Below are 15391 nucleotides of genomic sequence, written 5' to 3'. Positions count from 1 at the left end.
GTGAATGTACTCCTTTGCTTATGAAAACTACAGGAAACAGTCATGAACAGTCGCTTCAAGTAGTGATGAATAGGCGCTTCAAGGAGGTGGTGGGAGGTAGTGGTGGCCTCTCCTTATTTGGAAGTTTTTAAACAGAGGCTAGATGGCGAGAGCCAGTTTGGTATGGTGGTTAAGTATGCAGACTCTTATCTGGGAGAACTGGGTTTGATTCCCCACTCCTCCACTTGCACCTGCTGGAATGGCCTTGGGTCAGCCATAGCTCTGGCAGAGGTTGTCCTTGAAAGGGTAGACTCCTATCTGGGAGAACCGGGTTTGATTCCCCGCTCCTCCACTTGCAGCTGCTGGAATGGCCTTGGGTCAGCCATAGCTCTGGCAGAGGTTGTCCTTGAAAGGGCAGACTCTTATCTGGGAGAACCGGGTTTGATTCCCCGCTCCTCCACTTGCAGCTGCTGGAATGGCCTTGGGTCAGCCATAGCTCTGGCAGAGGTTGTCCTTGAAAGGGCAGCTGCTATGAGAGCCCTCTCAGCCCCACCCACCTCACAGGGTGTCTGTTGTGGAGGAGGAAGATAAAGGAGATTGTAAGCCGCTCTGAGTCTCTGATTCAGAGAGAAGGGCGGGGTAGAAATCTGCAATTCTTCTTCTGACAGCAATGCTGATTCTGTGAACATGGGCAGAACTTAAGGGGGAGGTATGAACTTAAAGGGAACGTATTTGTGAGTTTCCTGCATTTTTCAGGGGGTTGGTCTATTTGACCTTGGAGACCCCTTCCTGCTCTATGATTCTAGTATTTTATGATTCTACAGCTGTGTTTCTACAGACCAGAGACTCCACTGCTCTCCAGGGTGCCTGAGCCACCCGCAGCTCATCGAGAACAGCGGAGAAGACGGAGCGGTCCTCTGCCCGGTTGATCTGCAGAGGGTTGGTGCCCATAATTTTCACCCCGTTGTTGTAAAGGGGCACTGCCAGGTTATTTGGAATCTGCCCTCCCACAGAGATGATGCAGCCGTCACATGCCTAGAAGGAATGAGAGGACAAATGGTGAGACCAAAACAAATCCAGTTTGACATCGATGAACATACATGAAGCTGCCTTCCAGTGAATCAGAACTTTGGCCCATCAGAATCAGTACTGTCTACTCAGGCGGGCAGCAGCTCTCCAGGGTCTCAGATTGAGGCCTTCCCCATCACCTCCTGTCTGGTCCTTTTAACTGGGGATTGAACCTGGGACCTTCTGCATGCCAAACAGATGCACTACCACTGAGCCATGGCTCCTCCTCAGTTTGTGGCCTAACTATGCACCTCTTGGCACAACTACGATCAAGGACAAGACAAAGGCTCAGCTCCAGAGAAGTGTGCCATTGCTTCCACTTACACAGAGGGGTTCTCCATTTCTTTTGGCCCTTCCAGTCCTCTGAAAAGATAGCCTTCGCGGACATGCTCTGGCTTCCAAAGCCCCAGCCCACTCGCCCTTGACTGAGAAGCTTTGCCCAAGATCCCAGTGAAACACATTGTGAGAGAATGTGGAATAAGCAAAAACCGGCTCATGAGTGTAAGTTTGTGTTGTGATGAATTTTGGCTGGTTCGTGGTTCCCGAACCAAGGTTTGTTCTTCCACGAACCTCCATGAACCTCCTCCTCCATGAACCTCCACGAATTTTACGGTGGTTTGTGGTGATTCATGCCGAGCAGAAAGCAGGGGTTTAAAAGGCTCTGATTCATTTAGACCCCTGTTTTCTGCTCCCAGACACTCAGCTGTCTTTCACCAGGAGCAGAAAGCATGGGTTTAAATAGCTCTGAGCCATCTAAACCCCTTATTTCTGCTCCCTGCTGCTTTTCATGGGGAAACCCCTGCTTTCTGCTCCCTGATACCAAGCTGTTTTTCACCAGGAACAGAAAGCAAGGGGTTAAATAGCTCTGAGCCATCAAAACCCCTTCTTTCTGTTCCCTGCTGCTTTTCATGGGGAAACCGCTGCTTTCTGCTCCCTGCAAAAAGCAGAGAAGAACAAAAAGCAGAGGTCATGAACTACTACAAACTGGTTCAGTTTGTGAACCAACCTCCAGGTTTGCATTAGTTCATGTTTTCCTAGAGAGAACTCTCCACCCCTCCCTCTTTTTTCCAATCCAACCCCGATTTCCCATCAGCTGGGGAAACACTTTTTGAAAATAAACTCCAAAGCAGCTTCCTTTTCCTCGATCAGGTGTGGAGCCTTGGCCTGCAAGGATGCACTCAATGTTGGAAGAACTCTATGAGACTTTCAACATGTCATAGTATTAAAGAGAACTGTTTTAAAGTGATGTATAGATGGTATATGACTCCTAAAAAATTGGCAAAGATGAATAACAAGATGCCAGACAGATGTTGGAAATGTAAAAAACATGAAGGTTCTTTCAACCATATGTGGTGGACTTGTGAAAGAGTGAAAAAGTATTGGCAGATGATCCAACAAGAAATTTCTAGGATCCTGGGATATGAATTCAAGAAAGCTGCAGAGACTTTTCTGTTGGGATTACAAATGGAAAAATTTCCAAAAGAAGATAGAACTATAATTTGGTACTTGCTTTCAGCTGCTAGGACGCTATATGCGCAGTTATGGAAGCAAGAAAAAATACCAGAAAAACGGGATTGGATTGTTAAAGTTATGACATGGAGTGAGATGGACAAATTAACAAGAATTTTAAGAGACTATGACTTAGAAGTTTTTAAGATGGAGTGGAAAAAGTTCAGAAGATATGTGGAAAATAAAAGGACACTGAACAGGACTATGTTCATAAAAGGACTATGATTTAGAAGCTTTTAAAAGGGAGTGGAAAAAATGTAGAAGTTATGTAGAAGACGAGTGGAAAGTAAAAGGAAATTGGACGATTTTTGATAATGATTAAACTTTAGAAGAAAGAAGAATATTAATTTTAGTTCTTAGGAATTAATGTTAATATTTTGAGTAAATAACACTGGCGGGGGTCAAGTAACGGGGGGAGGGGTGATTAGAAAGAAGCATATGGGATAGATGAAAAGAAGTTATTAATGGAAATTATTACCATATGTTATCAATAAAATTGTTTAAAAGAGGATGCACTCAATGTCTCTGGTCTAACCGAGGCAAATGGCCTTTATCCCCCGCCCCCCAAAAAAGGAATTGTTGGCACATAACTGAGCCCTCTCCCCCTACTATGCTGAATCTCCAAGGTTATGGCTAAAGATGACAAACAGGCTTGGTGGAATTCCAAGAACTCCCGGCCACCCTCCGCAGATGTCAAATTGGAGAAGGAGTGCCAGAAAGCACAACTTTCCAACCCTGCAACTTGTTCCTGCTGCCAAGCTTGGGGGCCTTTCGCCTGGTTCTTCTAAGGACAAACCCCCAACTGGACAGCAATGTTAATAAGATCTGGCTCATTTGGGTTTATGCCAGTGGGAGAATCCCAGGGGAGCCTGAGCTTGTCAAATCTCAGAAGCTAAGCATTGTCAGCCCCGTTTAGTACTTGGATAAGAGACCAGCAGGAAAGTCCAGGGTCACCACATAGAGGCAGGCAACAGCAAATCACCTTTACTCATCTCTTGCACTGAAAACAGCAGAAGGATTCCCCATAATTTGGCCATGGCTTGATGGTATTTTCCACCACCTGGAATAAATCTCATCGTTTAGATGAGAACCAATTTGGTGTGGTGGTGAAGTGCACAGACTCTTATCTAAGAGAACCGGGTTTGATTCCCCACTCCTCCACTTGCAGCTGCTGGAATGGCCTTGGGTTAGCCATAGGTCTTGCAGAGGTTGTCCTTAAAAGGGCAGCTTCTGGGAGAACTCTCTCAGCACCACCCACCTCACAGACTGTCTGTTGTGAGGGGGGGGAGGAAAAGGAGATCGTGACTTCTTTGAGATGAGTTTAGGGCAGGATATAAATCCAATATCTTCTTCTTCTTCTTCTTCTACAAGAATTGGCCTGACCTGGATGTCATCAGATCTCAGAAGCTAAGCAGGGTTGGTCTGGGACAGTACTTGGAGGGGAGTCCACCAAAGAAGTCCAGGGTTCCTATGGAGAGGCAGGCAATGGCCAATCACCTCTGAATGTCTCTTGCTTTGAAAACCCTACAAGGTCACCATTAAGAATGGGCATGAACCGGCTCATGAACCAAAGTTTGTGATGAATTTTGGCCAATTTGTAGTTTGCGAAGTGACGTTCATGGCAGGTCAACTGGCATGAACTTTCCATGAACTTCTATGCTGCTTGTGGAGATTTGTGCCAGTCAATGACCGTCAAGCATTGTCTATTTCTTTATTATTATAGTTACCAAAAGTATAGAAATGTTACTAACCATGAATTGAGCCTATGCACATCAAAGTAGAGAACCCCCCCCCTTTTGTTCCTTTCGCTTTTACTAACAAATGCAGGAATGTGCTCTTTGAAGATAAAACCTCCTGAGACTAATTCCCATGCCAGCAAGGCTGGAACCCAGGATGTGCTGACCGCAGTAGAGATAAGGAACTTACAGTGAGAAGTTTCACACATAAATGTAGAACTGTTTAGAGAATGTAGAATTGTTTATAGAACCTTTGATGTGCCATCTTTAAGTATGCATCTTACTGTTACTCTGTATCAGTTCCAATACCTAGCTCGGCTGAGCCACATGGATTATCAACAAACCAAACTTTGTTTCAAAATTCAAGGACTGGTTGCTTTGAGATCTAATGCTTGACATTGACAGGCTGTCATTTTAACAGGCACAGGTTCAGGAGTGTGTAGAACAGATCCTGTGCATGCTAGAAACACCAAACGCACAGGAGATCTCCAGGTACCTCTCTTCTACCAGCCCTCCAAGTTATGTCTCCCCAAAGAAGGTGCCTGCAGGAAAGTGCTTTCTGGAGAAATCAGGTCATTTTCCCAGAACGTACTTTCCTGGGGGCATCTATTTGGGGAACTAACTCAATCCCTGTAAATCCAGTCCTCACCAAATTTGGGGTGCAAACAGAAGATTGCCAGCTAGAGAAGCCCTGTGAGCTTGGTGCCTCTAGCACACCTGGAATCCATTCCACCAGGTCCTGAAATGAATCAATTCAATTGGGCCCTGAAAGTTCGTAATGGTTTGTGGTTCACAGACCAGACACACCACAAACTGAACCACGTTTTTCCCAGTTTGTTCCCATCGCTAGTAACCACAAGTCAGCCGCTACTCCCATATGCAGGGAGGGGCGGGATAACAATCTAATTAAATTAACCAAGAAACAGGTGGGATATGGGAATTAAGATGGGAGTGGCAGGACAGCAAAGCCACATTGCTTTGTAGGCACTTTGCAGGGTGATAGAAGGACAAAGGGGGTGAGGGGTCAACTTCACAGAGATCTTCAAAGACTGCTACCAACTGTTCAGGGCAACTTTGCGCCAGGCCTTGTGCCCACAGAGCCAGGTGCTCCCTCCTGAATGCCCTTACATCTATGTTTAGCATTTGAAAAATGACGTTGGCTCCAGCCACCCTGTCCTCATGCATAAAATTAAGCATGTGTGTAATTGCCTTTGCAACCACAGGTTAAAGCGCCACTTGGCAAGGGCAAGGCAATTGTAGCCATAAATAACTGTGAAATAAATTAAATTGGCTTGTAAATATTGTGCAATATGTCACCTTTGGAAAAAAATAATTCTCTATTATTTTGGCATTAATTACGGAGCAGGCTGCTTGGAACAGCAACGCCGCACACAGCCTTCTGCCAGGATGGAAACGGGCGGGGTCAGGAGGCAGCCCGCCAAAAGAGGCAGTGGAGCTGACTTTCCTTGTTTTAGGACAGGGGTGTCAAACTCATTTGTTATGAGGGCCAGATCTGATATAAACAAGACCTTGTCGGGCCCGGCCATGTTGAGTTGGGCCAGGCCATGTCGGGCCAGGCCATGTGCGTACCTATTTAAGATTAAGCAGCAGAGATATAAGCTTTATAAAGAACACAGACAAACACAATTAAATATATTTTTTAAAAAACTCAAAACATGCTTAAAAAATTAGCACTCGTTAATCTTAAAGGTGCTTTCTTTGTATTCCTTCCATAGGATCTGGGGAACTGGACAAAGGAAGCTCTGGCTCTTTCCTTCCTTCCCCAGGGGACTAGGGTGGGGGGAGGCAGGAGCCTCAGCCAATAGAAGGAAGAGAGGCGCTTGGCTCAGTAGCTCTGCTGTGCAATTGAGAGAGCCTGGAAAAACAAGCTCTGCCTCCCCCCCCCTTCCTCCCAAGGGAGGAGCCTCAGCCAATGGAGAAAATAGAGGCATTGCTCTGTAGCTCCTGTGCGATTGAGCAAGCCTGGCAGAGCAAGCTGTGATGCAGAAGGAAGCAAGAGAGAGGGAGAAGGAAGCAGATGGCAGTCAGTTGCTCAGGGACCTGATAGGAGCCCTCCGAGGGCCTGATTTGGCTTCTGAATTTGACACCCGTTTTGGGAGGTCTTGCTTGCAAGGCTGTTTTAGATTCCCTTTTACCTCCTGCTGGTAGATGTCCAAGATCCTCTCCAGGGACAGTTCGTCAAAGTAGAGCCTGTCGCACTCGTCGAAATCCGTGCTCACCGTCTCCGGGTTGCAGTTCACCACCACGGTCTTCCTGCGGAGCTGGCGCAGGGCGCGGATGCATGACACGGCGCACCAGTCGAACTCCACACTGCTGCCTGTCGACAGGAGAACAAAGACAAGCAAGGCTTTCAAAGGACGCATCGTTGCAAAGGCGGGTTTAAAAACAAGAGGAGATGTCAAGGTCAGGTCAGGGAATCGAATAGCCCACAAGTAAGCTGAGAAGTTTTTGACCATATCACGGGCGCTGGCCGTTAGCGAACTGTTGTACAAACATCTTATTAGAAGGAACAGCTCTCAGCTATAACCGGGCCGCTGCCCGGAGAGGGGGGTTAATGGGTCCACTGAGTAGTTCTTTCACAGAATTATGGATCTGGCTTAGCAGTTCATCGGTCTGGCTGGGAAGCACTCCGTGGAAACGTCTTTCCCCAAGAACGGCTAAAAGATAAGTAAGGTCTGAAATTGTAATAGAGACGAGGGACGCTTTCGAATTTCTCATCCATGCTGGATGCACTCGAAACGCCCCTTGTTGCTTCCCTTGAGCAAATAAGGAAGAAGACTGCAGATTTATACCCCGCCCTTCTCTCTGAATCAAAGACTCAGAGCGGCTTACAATCTCCTATATCTTCTCCCCCCACAACAGACACACTGTGAGGCGGGTGGGGCTGAGAGGGCTCTCACAGAAGCTGCCCTTTCAAGGACAACTCTGCCAGAGTTATGGCTGACCCAAAGCCATTCCAGCAGGTGCAAGTGGAGGAATGGGGAATCAAACCCGGTTCTCCCAGATAAGAGTCCACACACTTAACCACTGCACCAAACTGGCTCTCAAGATTGTAGAGTTCAACAGCGTCTCACTTTCAACCTTTAGGAGGCAGGTGAAGACATTTCATTAAAGCAATCCTAAACTGGGATTTTAAATTTTGTTTTTTATGTACTGAAGAAGACTGCAGATTTATACCCCACCCTTCTCTCTGAATCAGAAACTCAGAGCGGCTTACAATCTCCTATATCTTCTCCCCCCACAACAGATATCCTGTGAGGTAAGTGGGGCTGAGAGAGCTCTCCCAGAAGCTGCCCTTTCAAGGACAACTCCTGCCATGGCTGACCCAAAGCCATTCCAGCAGCTGCAAGTGAGGAGTGGGGAATCAAACCCGGTTCTCCCAGATAAGAGTCCACGCACTTAACCACTATGCCAAACTGGCTCTTTCAAGGAAAAGCTCTGCGAGAGCTATGGCTGACCCAAGGCCATTCCAGCAGCTGCAAGTGGAGGAGTGGGGAATCAAACCCGGTTCTCCCAGAGACGAGTCCCACACTTAACCACCACACTAAACTGGAGACACACCAGTCTTAATATTCCATGGCATCTTCTTTTTCCTCGCACCACCATTTCTCCATAAATAGATGCCACTTTCTGGGTGCAGAATTGCACATAAATTGTGTGTAAACATCACGAATTAAACCAACGAATGAGGAAACCCCGGAATGGAAATGGGCAGAGCAGAAAGGTTCAGAATGACAACTCAAAAAAGAAAGCAAAGCAAAAGGGCACCTTCATACGCCCCTTTGTAATCCTGGTTTCAGACCTTGATTAAGCGGTGAGCTCTGAGTGGAGATGATAGCCGTACACAGCAGCAGCAACAGAAACAACGAACCACATTAAGAGCATAAGAGAAGCCATGTTGGATCAGGCCAATGGCCCATCCAGTCCAACACTCTGTGTCACACAAGAACATAAGAGAAGCCCTGTTGGATCAGGCCAATGGCCCATCCAGTCCAACACTCTGTGTCTCATAAGAACATAAGAGAAGCCATGTTGGATCAGGCCAATGGCCCATCCAGTCCAACACTCTGGGTCACATAAGAACATAAGAGAAGCCATGTTGGATCAGGCCAATGGCCCATCCAGTCCAACACTCTGGGTCACATAAGAACATAAGAGAAGCCCTGTTGGATCAGGCCAATGGCCCATCCAGTCCAACACTCTGTGTCACATAAGAACATAAGAGAAGCCATGTTGGATCAGGCCAGTGGCCCATCCAGTCCAACACTCTGGGTCACATAAGAACATAAGAGAAGCCATGTTGGATCAGGGCAATGGCCCATCCAGTCCAACACTCTGTGTCACATAAGAACATAAGAGAAGCCATGCTGGATCAGGCCAATGGCCCATCCAGTCCAACACTCTGTGTCACACAGGGGCCAAAAAAACCCAGGTGCCATCAGGAGGTCCATCAGTGGGGTCAGGACACTAGAAGCCCTCCCATTGTGTCCCCCTCCCCCCAAAGCACCAAGAATACAGAGCATCACTGCCCCAGACAGAGAGTTCCAATAATACCCTGTGGCTAATAGCCACTGATGGACCTTTGCTTCAGATGCTTATCCAATCCCCTCTTGAAGCTGTCTATGCTTGTAGCTGCCACCACCTCCTGTAGCAGTGAATTCCACCTGTTAATCACCCTTTGAGTGAAGAAGGACTTCCTTTTAACAGTTCTAACCCAACTGCTCAGCAATTTCATTGAATGTCCACAAGTTCTCGTATTGTGAGAAAGGGAGAAAAGTCCTTCTTTCTCTGCCTTCTCCATCCCATGCATCATCTTGTAAACCTCTCTCATGTCACCCCTCAGTCGAAGTTTCTCCAAGCTAAAAAGCCCCAAGTGTTTAACCTTTCAAGGTGGGGGATTTGTTCTCATGAACTAGGAGGACGGGAAGAGGACTCTCTTGGCCACATGTGGGGGTGGAAAGGGCCATCAAGTTGCAGCCAATTCACAGTGATCCCGTAGGGTTTTCAGGGCAGGAGACCAACAGCGGTCGTCGGCCATTGCCTGCCTCTGCAGAGCAGCCCTGGACTTCCTTGGTGGTCTCCCATCCAAGTTCTAAACAGGGCTGACCCTGCTTAGCTTCTGAGATCTGGGCTTGGCCCATTTAGTATCTCTTTGCCAGGGGAAACAGTAGCATCCGCAATGTCCCTTCCTATGTATTTCAACAGGAAACCAGGTCTAGGTGCAACACTAGTTTCCCTGGGTAGAACTCCACAAAACACTGAGCGCTCCTGCAGAGGAGGGCACAAAAGAAACGACTTTCCCAAGAGCCTCTCGGCGGTGCGAAACCGAAGAGCCATAAGGAAGATTTACCTATGTGATACGGTCCACAGCCCAGCACCATCATTCCGCGATCGTCAAATTTTACATCATGCTCCTGGAATAGAACACCATAAGAGAAGTCAGTGGAAATTATTTTCAACAGCACCCATTGAGCTCCGGAGAATAAACCATTTATGGCACACAGTTCTTTCTCCAAGACGGAAACCTCTCCAAGCTCTGAAAGGAACACAATGCCGACTTGGACATGCCATAAACGCAATGGTTTATTTTCATTGTGGGGAGCTTGTGAAACCAGGACTCCGATCGCAGGCGATCGTACAAAGCCTCCGCATATATTTTTGCCTCCTTCCCTCTGTAGCTAAGAAGAAGACTGTAGATTTAAACCCAGCCCTTCTCTCTGAATCAGAGTCTCAGAGAGGCTTACAATCTCCTTTACCTTCCTCCCCCACAACAGGCACCCTTTAAGGTGGATGGGGCTGAGAGGGCTCTCACAGCAGCTGTCCTTTCAAGGACTCCTATGAGAGCTATGGCTGACCCAAAGCCATTCCAGCAGGTGAAAGTGGAGGAGTGGGGAATCAAATCTGATTCTCCCGGATAAGAGTCCGCACACAGTCGGGTGTAATGGTTAAGTGTGTGGACTCTTACCTGGGAGAACCAGGTTTGATTCCCCACTCCTCCACTTGCACCTGCTGGAATGGCCTTGGGTCAGCCATAGCTCTGGCAGGGGTTGTCCTTGAAAGGGCTGGTGCTGTGAGAGCCCTCTCAGCCCCACCCACCTCACAGGGTGCCTGATGTGGGGGGATTAGGAGATTGTAAGCCCCTCTGTCCTTGAAAGGGCAGCTTCTGGGAGAGCCCTCTCAGCCCCACCCTCCTCACAGGGTGTCTGTTGTTGGGGGAGAAGATAAAGGAGATTGTAAGCCGCTCTGAGTCTCTGATTCAGAGAGAAAGGTGGAGTATAAATCTACAATTCTTCTTCTTCTTCCTAATCACTACACCAAACTGGCTCTCACCAGGAGGGCAAAGCTCAGGAAAGCGCTTGACGATTAACCCAGGAGGGCTGAATTCAAGCTTCATGCAAAACTGGAAGACCGCTGGTGTTTAATAAGCCAACTTCAAACCATGGTTTCAGACCTTGGTTTGATAGATTAGCCACCATTAGCAGGCTGGGTTAGGTCCAGGGGATCATCTTCTAATCCAGGGGTCTCCAACATGGTGTCTGTGGGTGCCAGGGGTCATTTCGTAGAAAAAGAGGAGCTGGAGCTCATTAGCGCAACTCATTTGTAGAACTCCTTTGCATATGCCGCACACACCTGACATTCCCAGAAGGTGTACTCAATTATATCAGCTCAGCATTTACCTTAAAATCCTTCTTGAATTATAATTCTCATAATCAAACCTTACTCCCATCCAGTGTTCCCTCTAAGCTGAGTTAGTGTGAGCTAGCTCACAGGGGGTTTTTTAGCCTCCAGCTCACACATTTTTGTTTTAGCTCAGGAAAAATGGCCCCAGAGCAAACCAATTTACGCGGCAGCTCACAACCTTAATGCCAGGAGCTCACAAAGTAGAATTTTTGCTCACAAAACTCCACAACTTAGAGGAATTTCTCCTATGTGGCCACAGTGCTTGATAGATTCTGGCTATTTTCCCATTTTTTGGTGTGGGGGAAAATATTAGAAAGTTTGTCAAAGAGTTCGGCAAAATTCTCACAGAGGATTTGAACAATGGAGTCCAAAAGCAAGGGGTTTGGGGGGGGGGGGTGGGACTAAGAAAGAAAGAGCACAATAAAATTTAGAGGTTCTGGAGCTCCACTCCTGTGAGCTTCTGTCCAAAATGAGGCCTAGAAATTACAATTACAGAGGTTAGTTCGCCTGGAGGAAATGATGGCTTTGGAAGATGAACTCTGTGACATTACATCTCAGGTCTCTCCCCTTCTAAGGCCCTGCAATTCCCAGACTCCTCTCTCAAATCTCCAGGAATTTCCTAACCTTGAGTTGGCAACCCTTATTTTCCCCAAATCTCTAGCTGATGAATTGCTCGGAAACCCACAAAGTTCCTGCATGCAATCACCTTTTGAAAATTCTTTGGACAATGGGACAGCATATCCGCAACTAGGGGTGGAATTCTAGTAGGAGCTCTTTTGCATATTAGGCCACACACCCCTGATGTAGCCAATCCTCCAAGAGCTTACCAAAAAGAGCCTTGCAAACTCTTGGAGGATTGGCTACACCAGGGGTGTGGCCTAATATGCAAAGGAGCTCCTGCTAGAATTCCACCCCTGTTCGCAACACAACTCATTGTTCATAAATAGTGTGAAACAAGATGGGACGGGGTGCCCAACATGCTCACAAACGTCTTGCGCTCCACAAATCAGATTTGGTAGCGAGAGGTTAAATATCAGAAGGGAAAAATCTCCCACATTGTAAAACTGCCGGCGAAGCTTACATCGACGCAATTCTCATTGGCAGTCCACAGGAAAGAGCACGTTTCATTGTTCACAGATATTGAGATTTAGGGAACAAAACTGCGGCTTTGCGGGTAAATTTTCCCTGCTTCTCTCTGTGTTCCGTCTGCGCCGAAGGACTTTTAACACCGCCAGCTATATATTTTTCACCTTCTCCATCACAACAGTCAGAAAACATTTCCACCTGGACTCCGGTGGGATTATGGCACTGCCAGCTGCGTGAAACCAGAGCTGTCTCTAGACCGAGTGAGTTTGAGCTGCAAGGTCAATAGATACTAATGGGAGAAAATACATCATAATACTCGGTCGCTCTCCAGCAGTAAACGGTGGCACTTACCTGGCCATTATAAGTGACATAGAGGTAATTAGTTACAGCAGGGTATTCTCCTGCCAGGGTGTCGATCTGCGGAGGAAGGGAGAGGAAAATGATCAGCACACACACACGCATGCACACACACAAAACTTTTGGGATTCCATGCTTGCTTTCTGCCTCCCTCTGGCCAGAATGCTCACAGGTCGTGCACAGAGAGCATTATTTATTTAGACCAGAGGTGTTATGAGGGCCGGATCTGACATAAATGAGACCTTGTTGGGCTGGGCCATGTCGGGGCAGGCCATGGGTGTACCTATTTAAGAGTAGGTAGCAGAGATATAAATTTTATAAAGAAGACAAACACAAATATATATATTTTAAAAAACTTAAAACAAGCTTAAAACGTTAGCACTCACTGGTTTTAAAGGTGCTTTCTTTGTATTTCTCTCGTGGGATCCAGGGAACTGGGCAAAGGAAGCTCTGGCTCTTTCCTTCCTTCCCTAGGGGACCAGGAAGGGGAGGAGCCTCAGCTAATAGAAGGAAGAGAGGCTTGGCTCAGTAGCTCTGCTGTGCAATTGAGAGAGCCTGGCAAAGCAAGCTCTTCCTCCCCAAGGCAGGAGCCTCAGCCAATGGAGAAAACAGAGGCTTTGCTCTGTAGCTCCTGCGTGATTGAGCAAGCCTTGCAAAGCAAGCTGTGATGCAGAAGGAAGCAAGAGAGAGGGAGAAGGAAGCAGATGACAGCCAGTTGCTTGGGGGCCTGACAGGAGCCCTCCGAGGGCTGATTCGGCCCCTGAATTGCATGATTTAGGCTTTTGATTTCATTTTTGCCATTTTTATTCTGCTTTTCTGCCCAAAAGGATGTCATGCAAAAAAGCTCCCCAAAATCTAACACCACAAGGCGAGCCAATTTTCATCATGGCAGTCACTGTTGTTGATATTGTTCTTTGCTGGGGCAGGTGGAGAAACCATTTCCGACACGGCAGAAACCGGCAGAACCACACTTGTGAGTTCTGCGCAACTCTGTGCTTGCATTCTCCTGTGTGTTTGTGTCTGTCTGTGTGCACGCGGTTTGTGAGCTTTGTGTGATGTGCAGATGACACCCAGATCTATATTTTGATGGCGGACCTCCTGCTGGCCCCTCGGCTTTGGCCACTCCATGACACAGATCAGCTGGATGCGCCATTGGCCTGATCCAACATAGCTTCTCTTATGATCTTATGTTCTTTAAAAACTTGTCTAGTCGAAATGTGTCTTTTTCTGTCCCAAGAAGAATAATCTTTTGAAGGGCAGTTTGTTACTGGTCATTTGACAAAAAAACCAGAGATCATTCTCATCCGTTCTGCAAAGCTACAGCAGGACAAGTCCTAGTTGGCAACCCTAGGGAGTCTTGATCCACCACAAATGCTTTATGATGCCAAATCCCCGTGCTTCTTTTTCATCCTGTGGCCGTACATGGCCCAACATCCATGCTCTTGACTTTACTTTGAAATCATTCCGAAACAGAACTACCCCACTCGGGTTCGGTTCACACGTTGGCAAATACAGTTCAGAATGACTGTTTCATACCAAACAAGATTTGGAAGAGGAAGAGAAATCCCTTGTTGTCACCCATGTTGGAACTCTCTCTCTGCGGCAGGGATGCTCTCTATTTTGGGTGCTTGGTGGGGGCACAGTCCTGGCCCCACTGGTGGACCTCCTGATGGATCCTGGGCTTTTTGGCCACTGTGTGACACAGTGTTGGACTGGAAGGGCCATTGGCCTGATCCAACATGGCTTCTCTTATGTTCTTATGTGTGACACAGAGTGTTGGACTGGATGGGCCACTGGCCTGATCCAACATGGCTTCTCTCATGTTCTTATGTGACACAGAGTGTTGGACTGGATGGGCCACTGGCCTGAACCAACATGGCTTCTCTTATGTTCTTATGTGACACAGAGTGTTGGACTGGATGGGCCACTGGCCTGAACCAACATGGCTTCTCTTATGTTCTTATGTGACACAGAGTGTTGGACTGGATGGGCCACTGGCCTGATCCAACATGGCTTCTCTCATGTTCTTATGTGACACAGAGTGTTGGACTGGGGGGGCCACTGGCCTGAACCAACATGGCTTCTCTTATGTTCTTATGTGACACAGAGTGTTGGACTGGATGGGCCACTGGCCTGATCCAACATGGCTTCTCTTATGTTCTTATGTGACACAGAGTGTTGGACTGGGGGGGCCACTGGCCTGAACCAACATGGCTTCTCTTATGTTCTTATGTGACACAGAGTGTTGGACTGGATGGGCCATTGGCCTGATCCAACATGGCTTCTCTTCTGTTCTTATGTGACACAGAGTGTTGGACTGGATGGGCCAGTCACCTGATCCAACATGGCTTCTCTTATGTTCTTATGTGACACAGAGGGTTGGACTGGATGGGCCATTGGCCTGATCCAACATGGCTTCTCTTATGTTCTTATGTGACACAGAGGGTTGGACTGGATGGGTCACTGGCCTGATCCAACAGGGCTTCTCTTATGTTCTTATGTGACACAGAGTGTTGGACTGGAGGGGCCATTGGCCTGATCCAACAGGGCTTCTCTTATGTTCTTATGTGACACAGAGTGTTGGACTGGATGGGTCACTGGCCTGATCCAACAGGGCTTCTCTTATGTTCTTATGTGACACAGACTGTTGGACTGGAGGGGCCATTGGCCTGATCCAACAGGGCTTCTCTTATGTTCTTATGTGACACAGAGGGTTGGACTGGAGGGGCCATTGGCCTGATCCAACAGGGCTTCTCTTATGTTCTTATGTGACACAGAGTGTTGGACTGGATGGGTCACTGGCCTGATCCAACAGGGCTTCTCTTATGTTCTTATGTGACACAGAGTGTTGGACTGGATGGGCCATTGGCCTGATCCAACATGGCTTCTCTTCTGTTCTTATGTGACACAGAGTGTTGGACTGAATGGGCCATTGGCCTGATCCAGCATGGCAT

General features: G+C 47.6%; 1 protein-coding gene across 1 annotated transcript in view; it reads right to left on the bottom strand.

Moving 5' to 3' along the window:
* CPS1 (carbamoyl-phosphate synthase 1) overlaps nucleotides 1-15391 on the bottom strand; it is a 244199-nt gene that overhangs the window by 73513 nt on the left and 155295 nt on the right. The window contains 4 exon segments of the mRNA XM_060257389.1: nucleotides 820-1014; nucleotides 6449-6630; nucleotides 9664-9727; nucleotides 12432-12497. Of these exon segments, the coding sequence (XP_060113372.1) occupies nucleotides 820-1014; nucleotides 6449-6630; nucleotides 9664-9727; nucleotides 12432-12497 (507 nt within the window).

The sequence above is a fragment of the Heteronotia binoei genome, chromosome 16 (genome assembly GCF_032191835.1).
Source record: "Heteronotia binoei isolate CCM8104 ecotype False Entrance Well chromosome 16, APGP_CSIRO_Hbin_v1, whole genome shotgun sequence".
Taxonomy (NCBI): domain Eukaryota; kingdom Metazoa; phylum Chordata; class Lepidosauria; order Squamata; family Gekkonidae; genus Heteronotia; species Heteronotia binoei.
Note: the sequence above shows the minus strand (reverse complement) of the source record. Positions and strands in the feature narration are given on the sequence as shown.